A 13,560-nucleotide genomic window follows, 5' to 3' on the forward strand; every position below is an offset into this window, starting at 1 on the left:
TGACATGTATGTATGCAGAAGCAGGAAAAATTCAGGTATTGGAGTCCAGATATAGTGAGCATAGTAGATATGGTGTAAAGACAGGAAAGTACTCAACAAAAATTGGCTCTGGGACTAGCTAGAGAACTGCAATCCCTTTGCCTTGGACATCCATTCGTGTGTTCTGTTTCCATCAGTGCTTCACATGTGTTCGTGACTCTGAACTCTTTATGAAACAGAGTTCATGGCACAGGTAAGTTTGGTAAATGCTGTATACCACACTCCATTCATGCAGATCCATGAGGTCTACGTGCATATTAACCAATCACAGGGCAGAGTGACTTCCACTCTGATTCTGAGGGGGAGTAGAGTACCATCTTTCAACAAATAACTCATTGGAACTGGTCATAGGCCATTCTTCCTTCTGAAGACCCAGGTTCCTGCCATGTTGTTGGGTGCCTTTCTTTACACCTTTCTCAGATTTCTCTCCTTTACTCTTTTTGAGGTTATCCCCTCCCTCTAGGAGTCTTACCATAGGAGATCTCAAATTCCATCTTTCTTTATTTTTGTGGAGAAATTCTCTCTTTGTCTTTCCATACCCATTGAGGCTCTCTTCCAGGAACCTTAGCTTTGTTCACTGAAAGGCTCACTAGATTATTTTCCTTAAGGTAGTGACATCTACTCTGAAGATAGATTATACTTTGGAATGTAAAATCTGGAGTTGTACCTTATTACCTCAGATCTAAAGTTTTTTAAAATTTGACACATGAAAAATGTATTTTAGAGTAGATTAAATATCCTCTCCTTTTTATGTTTCATAAACATATGAAACATATATACTTATATTTATAAACTATATATATTTATATTTATATAGAGACTGGGGTCTCACCATGTTTCCAGGCTGGCCTCGAGCTCCTGGACTCAAGTGATTCTCCCACCTTGGCCTCCCAAACTGCTGGGATTACAGATGTGAGTGACTATTTCCCACCTCTTCTTTTCGATAGGTTTAAGAAATCCTATGTATATGAACTGTTAGACATGGCATTATAGCCATTATATCATAACTGCTACCTAGGATTAGTTTATTTAATGTGGAAAGTATTCTCTAAGTGTTCCTCATTTAAATATATAAAAAGAAACAATGTTTCAAAACATGTATATATGTGTATCATTAAGTGTAATGTTCATATATCAAAAAGAAGTTCTGCTTTACAGGATTATTTTGATTGGAATCATCTTCTGATATTCTTAACTATTAGTTTATATACCTTAATTCTTGGCAGAAAGGCCAAAATAAAGGAAACTTCTTAATCTATGTTGTTAGGTCAAAAGGGAAGAGTGAAATTGTAAATGGAGTTACATTTACAAATTATTATCTAAAGCAGTAAAAACAAAATTATTCACTGTACACAAAACTGGGTACCACTAGTCATGGGAATGCAGCTATTAAACAAACATTTCTTCTAGATTTAGGACCAGTAGAAGAATTTCTCCCTGATTCCAGTGATTTCCCTGGTACCTCTGGCTACACTGAGGATACAGATTCATTTTTTAAAATTAATTAATTAGTTAATTAATTTTTTGAGACGGAGTCTCACTCTGTTGCCCAAGCTGCAGTGCAGTGTTACGATCTCAGCTCCCTGCAACCTCTGCCTCCCAGGTTCAAGTGATTCTCCTGCCTCAGCCCCCCGAGTAGCTGGGATTATAGGCATGTGCCACCACACCCGTCTAATTTTTGTGTTTTTAGTAGAGACAGGGTTTCACCATGTTGCTCAGGCTGGTCTCAAACTCCCGACCTCAGATGATCCACCCACCTCAGCCTCCTAAAGTACTGGGATTACAGACCTGAGCCACTGAGCCTGGCCTGGGAATACAGATTCAGATCCAAACAGACACAGGGTGTATGCTTCCATCTAAAACTGCCAAAATTTACACCATGGCTACCCCATAGGGCGTTAGGGGTTCTAATTTGTGGTTCAGATTTGTTTAGATCATCTTGAGAAGTCTGCAGCAAACTAAAATAAAAATTGCACAGAGATTCTCAGGACCAGGAATTTAACTGTGCTTGGAATATGGCTTACCACAACTAAACAGTTAACTGATAATAGAGTTCTTTTTTTTTTTTTTTTTTTTTTTTTTTTTTTGAGATGAAAGTCTCGCTCTGTCACCCAGGCTGGAGTACAGTGGTGCCATCTGGGTTCACTGCAACCTCTGCCTCCTGGGATCAAGTGATTTTCCTGCTTCAACCTCCCGAGTAGAGTAGATGGGACCACAGGCAAGTGCTACCACACCTGGCTAATTTTTGTATTTTTCGTAGAAATGGGGTTTCACCATGTTGGCCAGGCTGGAATTTTTTTGTGTGTGTGTTTTTTTTTAGTAGGCATGGGGTTTCATCATGTTGGCCAGGCTGATCTCAAACTCCTGACTTCAGGTGATCCACCCTCTTTGGCCTCTCAAAGTGCTGGGATTACACGTGTGAGCCACTGCTCCCAGCCAACTGATAATAAAGTTCTAACATGCTTCAGACTTCTAGGGGGTGAGCCAGGTCAAGGGGGCTTCCCTTTCTTGATAAATCATTTATGTTGGCTTTGTGATCTCTCGGGATGTCTATGTAGACTTGCATCCAGCACACCTAATTTCTCATTTGTTCTAGTCAATATAAACGTCTTATAAATAGATTAAAAAGTACCTTGGAACTGATTTTATTAATTCTTCCTTCAGAATACTCTGCTAAAGACGTGGTGAATCCACCAAAATCCTATGAAGAAGTATTTAAAGAAGGAAATGAAGGACATGATTTGTATGTTGTTTCTCATAATGATTATTATGCAGGTAAGTGTCCTCCAATGCAAAATGGGCCTGAGGATATGGGACTCTCGGATTTGTGAAGAGGAATAAAGGAGATAAGTACATAAAATTAAATGCCTGGCATGTAATAGGTGATTAATACAATCTTATTCATAAGGTCATAAACCATGATAGCTGGGAAAACCTGTACCGCATATACTTATGGTTTTAAAAAAATTTAATTTTAATTTTTTTTTTTTTTTTCAGACAGGGGTCTCTGTTGCCCAGGCTGGAGTGCAGTGGTGTGATCATGCCTCATTGCAGTCTGCACCTCCTAGGCTCAAGCAATCCTTTCACCTCAGCCTCCTGAACAGCTGAGACTACAGGTGTGCATCACCATGCCTGGCTAATTTTTTGAGTTTTTAAATAGAGATGAGGTCTTCCTATGTTGTCCAGGCTGGTCTCAAACTCCTGAACTCAAGCGATCCTCCCACCTTAGCCTCCCAAAGTTCTGTGATTACAGGCATGCACCACTGCACTCGGCTCAATACTTATTCTAAGTGCTTAATTTTATATTAAGAATATTGAGTGATGGTCAAGTTCACAGATTTTTGAATCAGATCAGGTTCAAATCCTAGCTCAACTATTTACTATCTTTTAAAACTTGAGCAATTTACTTATTTGATCATTATATATTCTTATCTCTTAAATGGGTATAGTAATATTGTGAGGATTGATTAGATGTCAGATGCTTAACGTAGTACCTGGAACATAGTTAAGTACTCAAAATTATTAGCTGTTATTATTATTATTATTTTTAGTGATCTTGTCTTAAAGTTTCATATCTAGTAGCATATTACTAGAATTATTCCATAACACAACTAAAAAGGCATTAGTTGTTTATAGTGCTATAAAATAAAACTCAATTGCCAATACGTTGATGTTAAATAAAGTCTTGATATAATAAAGGATTGAGAAGTAGACTCTGATACATGTCCTGAGAAAGCCTATGGATTGTGCATGGTTCATAAACTCAGTCTTTATTAGCTAGAAGAGCTGCCCTTCACTGCAGCACAGCAGGGGGGTTGTGCTCCTTATTTCTTATCTTTTCTCCTTCACTGCAAGAAAGGGGGGGCTTTCTTGCTCCTCATTTCTTATTTCTTTACTTTTTCTCCTCCACTGCCGTCTAACACTAGACTCCCTTTCTATGCTCTCCTCCCAAATTTCTGTTCATAGCTTCATGTTTGGAGTCTGCCATTTGCTTCTGTCATAGCCGATGTGTGTTGGTTCTCCCTTCCTTCCTTCCTTCCTTCCTTCCTTCCTTCCTTCCTTCCTTCCTTCCTTCCTTCCTTCCTTCCTTCCTTCCTTCCTTCCTTCCTTCCTTCCCCTCCTTTTCCGTCCCCTCCCCTTCCCTCCCCTCTCCTTTCCTTTTTTGTTTCTTTTCCCCTTTCCCTTTCCTTCCCTCTCTCTCCCGCCTCTTTCTTTCCTTTCCTTTCCTTTCCTTTTTCCTTTTCCTTTTTTTTTTCCTTTTTCTTTTTCTTTTCTTGTTTTGTCAGTGATAAGGAAGTATCTGCTGGTTCTTTACATGCCCCAACGTGTTCCCAGATTGTCTAAGATTGTCTCTACTCTCACACTGCCCCTGTTGCTATCTGCACAGATGCCATATTTCTTCTCACAGTCTTGACTTCTCTCCATATCTTTACTCCTCTACTTCCCTAGCCCATTCCTTTCTTTTGCTCTTTCCCTTCTTTCTTTTGTTCTTTCCTCCCTTTCTTTCATTCATTCCCTCCTTTCTTCCTTCTCTGTCTTGTGAAAATATTTTATTCATGTTTGAAAAAGTTTCATGTCTATTGCACAGTCTAATCCAATGCTCTTTAATTGTTTTAAAAAGAACTTTGGTCTGAGTGCAGTGGCTCACTCTTGTAATCTCAGCGCTTTGGGAGGCTGAGGCAGGTGGATCACTTGAGCCCAGGAGTTTGAGACCAGCTTGGGCAACATAGGGAGAATCTGTATCTATGAAAAATAAATTAAAAAATTAGCCAGGCATGGTGGCGCATGTCTGTAGTTCTGGCTACTTGGGAGGCTAAGATGGGAGGATTGCTTGAGCCCAGGAGTTCCAGGTTGCAGTGAGCCACGATTGCACTACTGCACTCTAGGCCTGGGCGTGAGTGAGACCCTGTCTCAAAATAAAATAAAAAGCAAAAAGAACTATGTCAATAAATATGTACAATGTATAGACAACCTACAATGAGATACCTTATAAGCATTTAACAGTCTGAGAAAAATAAGTGTAGTTTTTTATATTTAGAAGAGCTCTAATGGACCGTAACATGACTACAATTTCCTTCGTTTGCTATTTTTATGGAAGTTTCAATGGCATCTTGAAAAGTTGTAGAATCTGATCTTTTAAATATGATCTTAATTTTTCCCTCATAAGGAAAGTAGCTTTTTAATTATAGAAATACATTATAATTGTAGATAACTTAAATATTAAAAAATGAAGAAAGAGTAAATATAACCTTGAAATCCCATTAGCTAGGGATAACTACAGTTGAGAAGTTGAACATTTTAAAAATTATTCTTATTCTTTTTTTTTTGTGGGTACATCGTAGGTATATATATTTATGGGGTACATGAGATGTTTTGACATGGGCATGCAACATGTAATAAGTGCATCTTGGAGAATGGTGCATCCGTCCCCTCAAGCATTTATACTTTGAGCTACAAACAATCAAATTATACTCTTTAAGTTATTTAAAAATGTGCAATTAAGTTATTATTGACTGTAGTCACCCTATTGTGCTATGAAGTAGTAGTTCTTATTCATTCTTTCTAGTTTTTTTCCCTACCACCCCCGCTATGCTTCTCAGCCTCTGATAATCATCCGTCTACTCTCTCTGTCCATGAGTTCAATTGTTTTTATTTTTAGATCTCACAAATAAGTGAGAACATGCAACGTTTGTCTTTCTGTGCCTTGCTTATTTCACTTAACATAATGATCTCCAGTTCAACCCCTGTTGTTGCAAAAGACTGGAATTCATTCTTCCTTATGGCTGAATAGTACCCCATTGTGTAAATATACCACATTTTCTTTATAGGTTCATCATAATTTATCCATTCATCTGTTGATGGATACATAGGCTGTTTCCAAATCTCATTGTAAACAGTGCTGAAACAAACACAGGAGTGCATGTAATCTCTCTGATATACTGATTTTCTTTCTTTTTTCTTTTCTTTTTTTTTTTTTTCTTTTTTTGAGACGAATTCTTGCTCCGTTGCCCAGGCTGGAGTGCAGTGGTGTGATCTCGGCTCACTGCAACCTCCGCCTCCTGGGTTCAAGCCATTCTCCAGCCTCAGCCCTCCCAGTAGTTGGGATTACAGGTGCCTGCCACCATGCCTGGTTAATTTTTGTATTTTTAGTAGAGACGGGGTTTTGCCATGTTTACCAGGCTGGTCTTGAACTCCTGACCTCAGGTGATCCACCCATCTTGGTATCCAAAGTGCTGAGATTACAGGCATTGGCCACTGCTCCCAGCCTGATTTCCTTTCTTGTGGGTATATACCCAGCAGTGGGATTGCTGGATCATATGGTAGCTCAAGTTTTAGTTTTTTGAGGAAAGTCTGAATTGTTCTCCATAGTGGTTGTACTAATTTGCCTTCCCACTGACAGTGTACAAGGGTTCCTATTTCTCCACACCCTCACCAGCATTTGTTATTGCCTGTATTTTGGATATAAGCCATTTTAACTGGGGTGGGATGATATCTCATCGTACTTCTGATTTGCATTTCTCTGATGATCAGTGATGTTGAGCACCTTTTCATATGTCTGCTATTTGTTTTTTTTTTTTTTTTTTGATGAAATGTCTATTTAAATGTTTTGTCCACTTTTTTGATCAGGTTATTATTATTTTTTCTATAGAGTTGAGTTCCTTGTATATCCTGGTTATTAATCTCTTGTCAGATGGGTAGTTGGCAAGTATATTCTCCCATTCTGTGGGTTGTCTTTTCACTTAGTTGATTTTATCCTTTGCAGTGCAGAAGCTTTTTAACTTGACGTGATCCCATTTGTCCTTTTTTGCTTTGGTTGCCTGTGCTTGTGGGATATTACTCCAGAAATTTTGCCCAGATCAATGTCCTGGAGATTTTCCCCAATGTTTTCTTGTAGTAGTTTCATAGTTTGAGGTCTTAGATTTAAGTTTTTAATCCATTTTTGATTTTATTTTTGTATATGGCAAGAGATAGGGGTCTAGTTTCATTCTTTTGCATATGAATATCCAGTTTTCCCAGCACCATTTGTTGAAGAGACTGTCTTTTCCTCAGTGTATGTTCTTTGCACCTTTGCCAAAAATGACTTCACTGTAGGTGTGTGGATTTGTTTGGATTCTTTATTCTGTTCCATTGGTCTATGTGTCTGTTTTTCTGCTAGTACTATGCTGTTTTGGTTACTACAGCTCTGTAGTATAATTTGAAGTCAGGTAATGTGATTACTCCAGTTTCGATCTTTTTACTTTGGCTTTTCTGGATATTTTGTGGTTTCATATACACTTTAGGATTTTTTTTCTATTTCTGTGAAGAATGTCATTGGTATTTTTGTAGGGATTGCGTTGAATCTGTAGATTGCTTTTGGTAGTATGGACATTTTAACAATATTGATTCTTCCAATCCATGAACATAAAATGGTTTTTGATTTTTTGGTGTCCTGTTCAATTTCTTTCATCAGTGTTTTATAGTTTTCATTATAGAAATCTTTGATTAAGTTAATTCCTAGATATTTAATTTTATGTGTGGCTATTGTGTTTAATACATGGGATTACTTTTTAAATTTCTTTTTCACATCATTCACTGTTGGTATATAGAAATGCTACTGATTTTTGTATGTTTATTTTGTATCTTGTAACTTTACTGAATTTATCAGTTCTAATAATTTTCTTGTGGATTCTTTAGGTTTTTCTAAATATAAGATCATATCATCTGCAAATAAGGGTAATTTGGCCTCTTTCTTTCCAATTTGCATGCCCTTTATATCTTTCTGTTGTCTGATTGCTGTAGCTTGGACTTCCAGTATGAAGGAAGAACTTTCAGTCTTTTCCCATTCAGTATCATCCTAGCTGGGATTCTGTTGTGTACGGCTTTTATTATACTGAGGTGTGTTCCTTCTATATCCAGTGTGTTGAGGGTTTTTATTATTACAGGCATTAGCCACTGCTAATGTTGAAAGGATGTTGAATTTTATCAAATGCTTTTTCAGCATCAATTGAAATGATCATATGGTTTTTTTACTCTTCATTCTGTTGATATGATATATCCCATTGATTGATTTGCGTATGTTGAAAAATACTTGGGTCCCAAAGATGAATCCCAGGAGACTTGCAAATATTATCTTAAACCCATTATTTTAACCTGATAACAACTTAACACTATTTGCATAAACAACAAACAAGGAAAAATAAAAACTCTATGTCTTAACTTTCTCCCCTTTTTTAACTGTTGTTTCTATTTATATCTTCTTATAATCTCTATGTCTTGAAAAGTTGTTGTAGTTATTATTTTTGATTGGTTCATTGTTTAGTCTATCTACTCAGGATAAGAGTAGTTTGGATACCACAGTTACAGTGCTATACCACTCTGTGTGTTTCTGTGTGCTTACTATTATCAGTGAGTTTTGCACCTTCAGTTGATTATTCATTGCTTATTAATATTTTTTTCTTTCTGATTGAAATTGAAGTACTCCCTTAAGCATTTCTTGTAGGACAGGTCTAGTATTTATGAAATTCCTCTGCTTTTTATTTTTATTTTTTGGCCTGGGAGAGTATTTCTTCATCATGTGTGAAGGATATTTTCACCAGATAAGATATACTAGTCTAGAATAAAAGTTTCTTTTCTTCAGCACTTTAAATATGTCATGGCACTCTCTCCTGTAAAGTTTCCACTGAAAAGTCTACTGCCAGATTTATTGAAGTTCCATGGTATGTTGTTTCTTTTCTCTCACTGCTTTTAGAATCCTTTCTTCATCCTTGACCTTTGGGGGTTTGATTATTCAATGTCTTGAGTTAATCTTCTTTGGGTTAAATCTGCTTGGTGTTCTATAACCTTCTTGTACTTGGATATTGATATCTTTCTCTAGATTTGGGAAGTTCTCTGCTATCTCTTTGAATAAAGTTTCTACTCCTATCTCTTTGTCTATTTTCTCTTTAAGGGCAATAAGTTTAAAAATAAAATAAAATAAAAAAATAATAAATTTAGTCTCATTATGTTGCTTAGGCTAGTCTCAGATTCCTGGGTTTAAGTGATCTTTGCACCTTGGCCTCCCAAAGTACTGGGATTACAAACGTGAGCCACCTTGCTTGGCAAGGCCAAAAACTCTTAGATTTGCCCATTTGAGACTATTTTTCTATATCTTTTAGTTGTACTTCGTTCTTTTAATTTTTTTTCTTTTGTCTTCTCTGATTGTATTTTCAAATAGCTTCTCTTCAAGCTCATTAACTCTTTCTTCTGCTTGATCAGTTCTGCTATTGAGAGACTGATGTACTTTTCAGTTTGTCAATTGAATTTTTCAGCTCCAGAATTTCTGCTTCTTTTTTTGTTTGTTGTTGTTGTTGTTTTTGTTTTTTGAAATGAAGTCTCACTCTGTTGCCCAGCCTGGAGTGCAGTGGTGTGATCTTGGGTCACTGCAACCTCCCTCTCCTAGGTTCAAGTGATTCTCTTGTCTCAGCCTCCCCAGTAGCAAGGATTATAGGCACCATCACGCCTGGCTAATTTTTGTATTTTTAGTAGAGATGAGGTTTCACCATGTTGGCCAGGCTGGTCTTGAACTCGTGGCCTTAGGTGATTTACCCTCCTCGGCCTCCCAAAGTGCTGAAATTACAGGTGTGAGCTACCACGCTTGGCCTTTGCTTGATTCTTTTTAATTATTTCAGTCTCTTTCTTAAATTTACCTGATAGAATTTTGAATTCCTTCTCTGTGTTATCTTAAATGTCTTTTGAGTTTCCTCAACCCAGCTATTTTGAATTATCTGTCTGAAAGGACATATAGCTCTGTTGCTCCGTGATTGGTCCCTGGTGTCTTATTTAGTTTATTTAGTGAAGTCATATTTTCCTAGATGGTGTTGATACTTGTAGATGTTCCTTGGTGTCTGGCATTGAACAGTTAGATATTTATTGTAGTTCTCACTGTCTGTGCTTATTTGTACCCATTCATCTTGGAAATGCTTTCCAGATATATGAAAGGACTTGGGTGTGGTGATCTAAGCTGTATCTGCTTTAGGAGGCACCCCAAGCCCAGTAACACTAGTTTTTGCAAACTTGTAGAGGCACTGCCTTGATGAACTTGGATAAGATCTGGGAGAATTCCCTGGGTTACAAGGCAGAAACTCATGTTCTTTTCCTTTACTTTCTCCTAAACATACAGTCTTTCTCTCTGTTCTGAGCCACCTAAAGCTGGGGGTTGAGTGACACAAGTACCCCTGTGGCCACCACTGCTGACTGTATTGGATCACACTTGAAGCTAGTGTAGCATTTGGTCTCACCCAAGTCCTGCTGTACTCAACCTCTGGCTGCAGCCTATGTTCACTCAAGGTCCTGGGGCTCTATAATTAACAGGTGGCAAAGCCCGCCAGGCCTGTGTCCTTCCCTTCAGGGTGGTGAGGTCCCCCAGGGCTTGGGTGGGTACAGAAGTACTGTCTGGGAGTCAAGGACTAGAGTCAAAAACCTTAGACGTCTACCAGGTATTCTACTGTATTGCAGCTGAGCTGGCACTCAAACCACAATATACAGTCTTTCTCACTCTTCCCTTACCTTCCCAAAGGCAGAGGAACCTCACTGGGTAGCCACCACCACTCCAGGCCATGAGGAATAATGCCAGACTATCACCAATGTTCTCTTAAGGCCCAAGGTCTCTTAAGTCAGCTTGAAGTTAATGGCCTGGTACTTACCCTTCAGGTCAATGGGTTCCCCTCTGGCCCAGAGCAGGTCCAGAAATATTTTCAAGAGCCAAGTCCTGGAATTGGGAACCCGAAGAGCCTACTTGGTGCTCTACTCCCCTGTGGGCATGCTGGTACCCAAGGTGTAAGACAAAGTCCTCTTTACTATACTTTTCCCTGTACTTTTCTCAAGCAGAAGGAGTTTTGCTCTGTAGCTACCACAGCTGATAATGTGCTAAGTCTCTTCTGAAGCCAGGAAGTCTGAGAGGCTTACCCAAGACCCTTGGTGTACTACCTGGGCCCTGAATAACGACAGCTGGTTATTCAGGGCCCAAGAACTCTTCAGTTAGCAGGAGATGAATGCTGGCAGGATTGGGTTCTTTCCTTCAAAGCAGTGGGTTCCCTTTTGGCCCCGGATGTGTCTAGAAATGTCATCTGCAAACCAGACCCTGGAATGGCGGCCTCCTGAGTCCCACCAGTACCCTATCTTGCTGTGGCTGAGGTGGTATCCTAGATGCAAGGTGACGTCTTCCCTGCTCTTCCCTCTCCTCTCCTCAAGCGGAAGGAAGGGGTCCCTTTTGGAGCCATGAGCTGAGTTGTGCAGCCTGGAGTGAGGGGAGGGGTGATGCCAGCATTCCCTTGGCTGCCCCCGCTGGTGTCCCAGTATGACATGTGTCCCGCCCCCAGTCCATGGTCTCTGGGCCTGGTTCTGCTCTGGGAGTCGCCTAAGAGTTCCAGTCCTTATGGCCTAGACCACCTTTCAAGGTTACTTGGAGACACAGAGTGCTGTAGCTCTTGGTGGCAACGTTTGCAGGCACTCAAGTTCGGACTACTGGGATTGGCAATTCCTTTTTTGATAGGGCTGATTTAAACGCTGCCTCTGTGGACAGGCATCAGCTGAGTTTGGTTCAGTTTTCCATTCTGCTCTAACAGGAAAGCACTGAGTTTAATACCTCACAATTGCTGTGTTCTCCCTGCCCTGGTGCCAGGAGAAGCTCTCTACACCACTCTGCTGCTGCCGGGGTTGGGGAGGGGTGGTGTTCGTGATTCACAACGATTTTTTCTGTCTCTTCAGTGCCTTTTTTTTTTTTCAGTGCTATGAAGTTAAAACCAGGTACTATGAGTTACCCATCTGATTTTTGAGATGGGCACTCATATCTGTGTAGATAGTTGTCAACTTGGTGTCCTTGTAGGGGGTGGGGGGCGGGTGTGGGTCTGGGACACAGGACTGGGACATGATCGGTGGAGCTTTCCTATTCTGCCATCTTGCTCCACTTCCTCTCTCTGAACATTTTTTCTAACCCCCATCCTTGAGCCATTAAATCATTAATCATTAAATAAATGGGATATTACTTTCCATGCTTTTAGGGAGCCTGCTCTATATATTTTAAATGTTTTACTTAAATAATATGTAAATAGCAATAAATATGGACCTACAACATTTAAAATACACTTAATACTATAAAATAACTTAATTTTAATCATTACTAAAGTGATACTTTCATGAAATGAAAGCTATATAGAAATATACAATATACAAAAAAATTCCCACAATTCTCTGTCTCACACTGATGATTCTTTCTTTCTTTCTCTTTCTTTCTTTCTCTTTCTTTTCTTTCTTTCTTTCTTTCTTTCCTTTCTTTCTTTTTCTTTCTCTCCTTCCTTCCTTCCTTCCTTCCTTCCTTCCTTCCTTCCTTCCTTCCTTCCTTCCTTCCTTCCTTCCTTCCTTTCTTTCTTTCTTTCTTTCTTTCTTTCTTTCTTTCTTTCTTTCTTTCTTTCTTTCTTTCTTTCTTTCTTTCTTTCTTTCTTTCTTTCTTTCTTTCTTTCCTTCTTTCCCTCTCCTCTCCCCTCCCCTCCCCTCCCCTCCCCTCCCCTCCTTTCCTCTCCTCTCTTTTCTCTTTTTTTGAGATGGAGTTTTGCTCTTTCGTCCAGGCTGGAGTGAAGTGGCATGATCTCGGCTTACTGCAACCTCTGCCACCTGGGTTCAAGCAATTCTCCTGCCTCAGCTTCCCAAGTAGCTGGGATTATAGGCGCCTGCCACCACGCCTAGCTATTTCTGTGTTTTTAGTAGAGACAGGGTTTCACCATGTTGATCAGGCTGGTGTCGAGCTTCTGACCTCAGGTGATCCATCTGCCTCGGCCTCCTAAAGTGCTAGGATTACTGGTGTGAGCCACCGCACCCGGACGATAATACTTTCATAGGTGTTTTTCTTTGCACTTTTATATATATCAGTATGTATGTTCATTTTATTCCACATCATATATACTTTTTTCCTTTTGCTTTTTTTTTTTGTCTTATGAAATATTTTGGAATGTCTTTTCATGTCAGTATCTACATTATATTTTCACTATTACAAAAACATATTGTTTATATACCTTTGTAAATGTGATTGGCTATTTCCTTAAGTTACATTCCTAGATTTCTGAGAAATTTTTACTCTTAGAGCCAAACTGTCAGCTCAAATTACTGCCCAATTTGCCCTTAGACCCAGAGTATGAGAATATCCATTTCTCCACACGCTTCCCAGTAATGAGCTTACCCAATCTTCTTTATTTTTGTCTAACTAAGAGACCATTATAATTTCTTGTTACTTCATTAACACGACATTTACTGTTTTTATTTACATTATTTGAATTACTAGTGAGGCTGAATGTCTTTACTCCATCATTTCCTACCTTCTTGTTTGTTCTCTAGTTTCAGTCCTACTTTCTTATCTCGAAATTGAAAACTAATACCACATCAAGACTTGAAAAGAAAAAAGCACAGTATTCAATTTTAAATAAAAAGACTCCTCTGCTGGGTTCTTAGCCCTCAGTCACCCTTTGAATGTTTCTCATATGAGGTAAATTATTACAATGAAATATGAGGGTC

The 13,560-nt window shown here is 39.0% G+C and overlaps 1 protein-coding gene across 6 annotated transcripts in view; it reads left to right on the top strand.

Annotated features, from left to right (window-relative positions):
* EFHB (EF-hand domain family member B) overlaps positions 1-13,560 on the top strand; it is a 60,059-nt gene that overhangs the window by 18,213 nt on the left and 28,286 nt on the right. For 4 of the 6 annotated variants that reach the window (XR_012430646.1, XR_012430648.1, XM_005545672.4 and 1 more), the window contains exon 5: positions 2,704-2,814. Coding sequence is in view for 2 of the 6 variants with exons in the window: in XM_005545672.4 (XP_005545729.3) it covers positions 2,704-2,814 (111 nt within the window). In the remaining 4 variants the exon portion in view is untranslated. Of the gene's footprint in view, positions 1-2,703; positions 2,815-2,996; positions 3,156-13,560 lie in introns of those variants that run through there. The other 2 variants (XR_012430649.1, XM_074030901.1) reach the window with 2 other exon arrangements.

Source organism: Macaca fascicularis, chromosome 2 (genome assembly GCF_037993035.2).
Source record: "Macaca fascicularis isolate 582-1 chromosome 2, T2T-MFA8v1.1".
Lineage (NCBI taxonomy): Eukaryota > Metazoa > Chordata > Mammalia > Primates > Cercopithecidae > Macaca > Macaca fascicularis.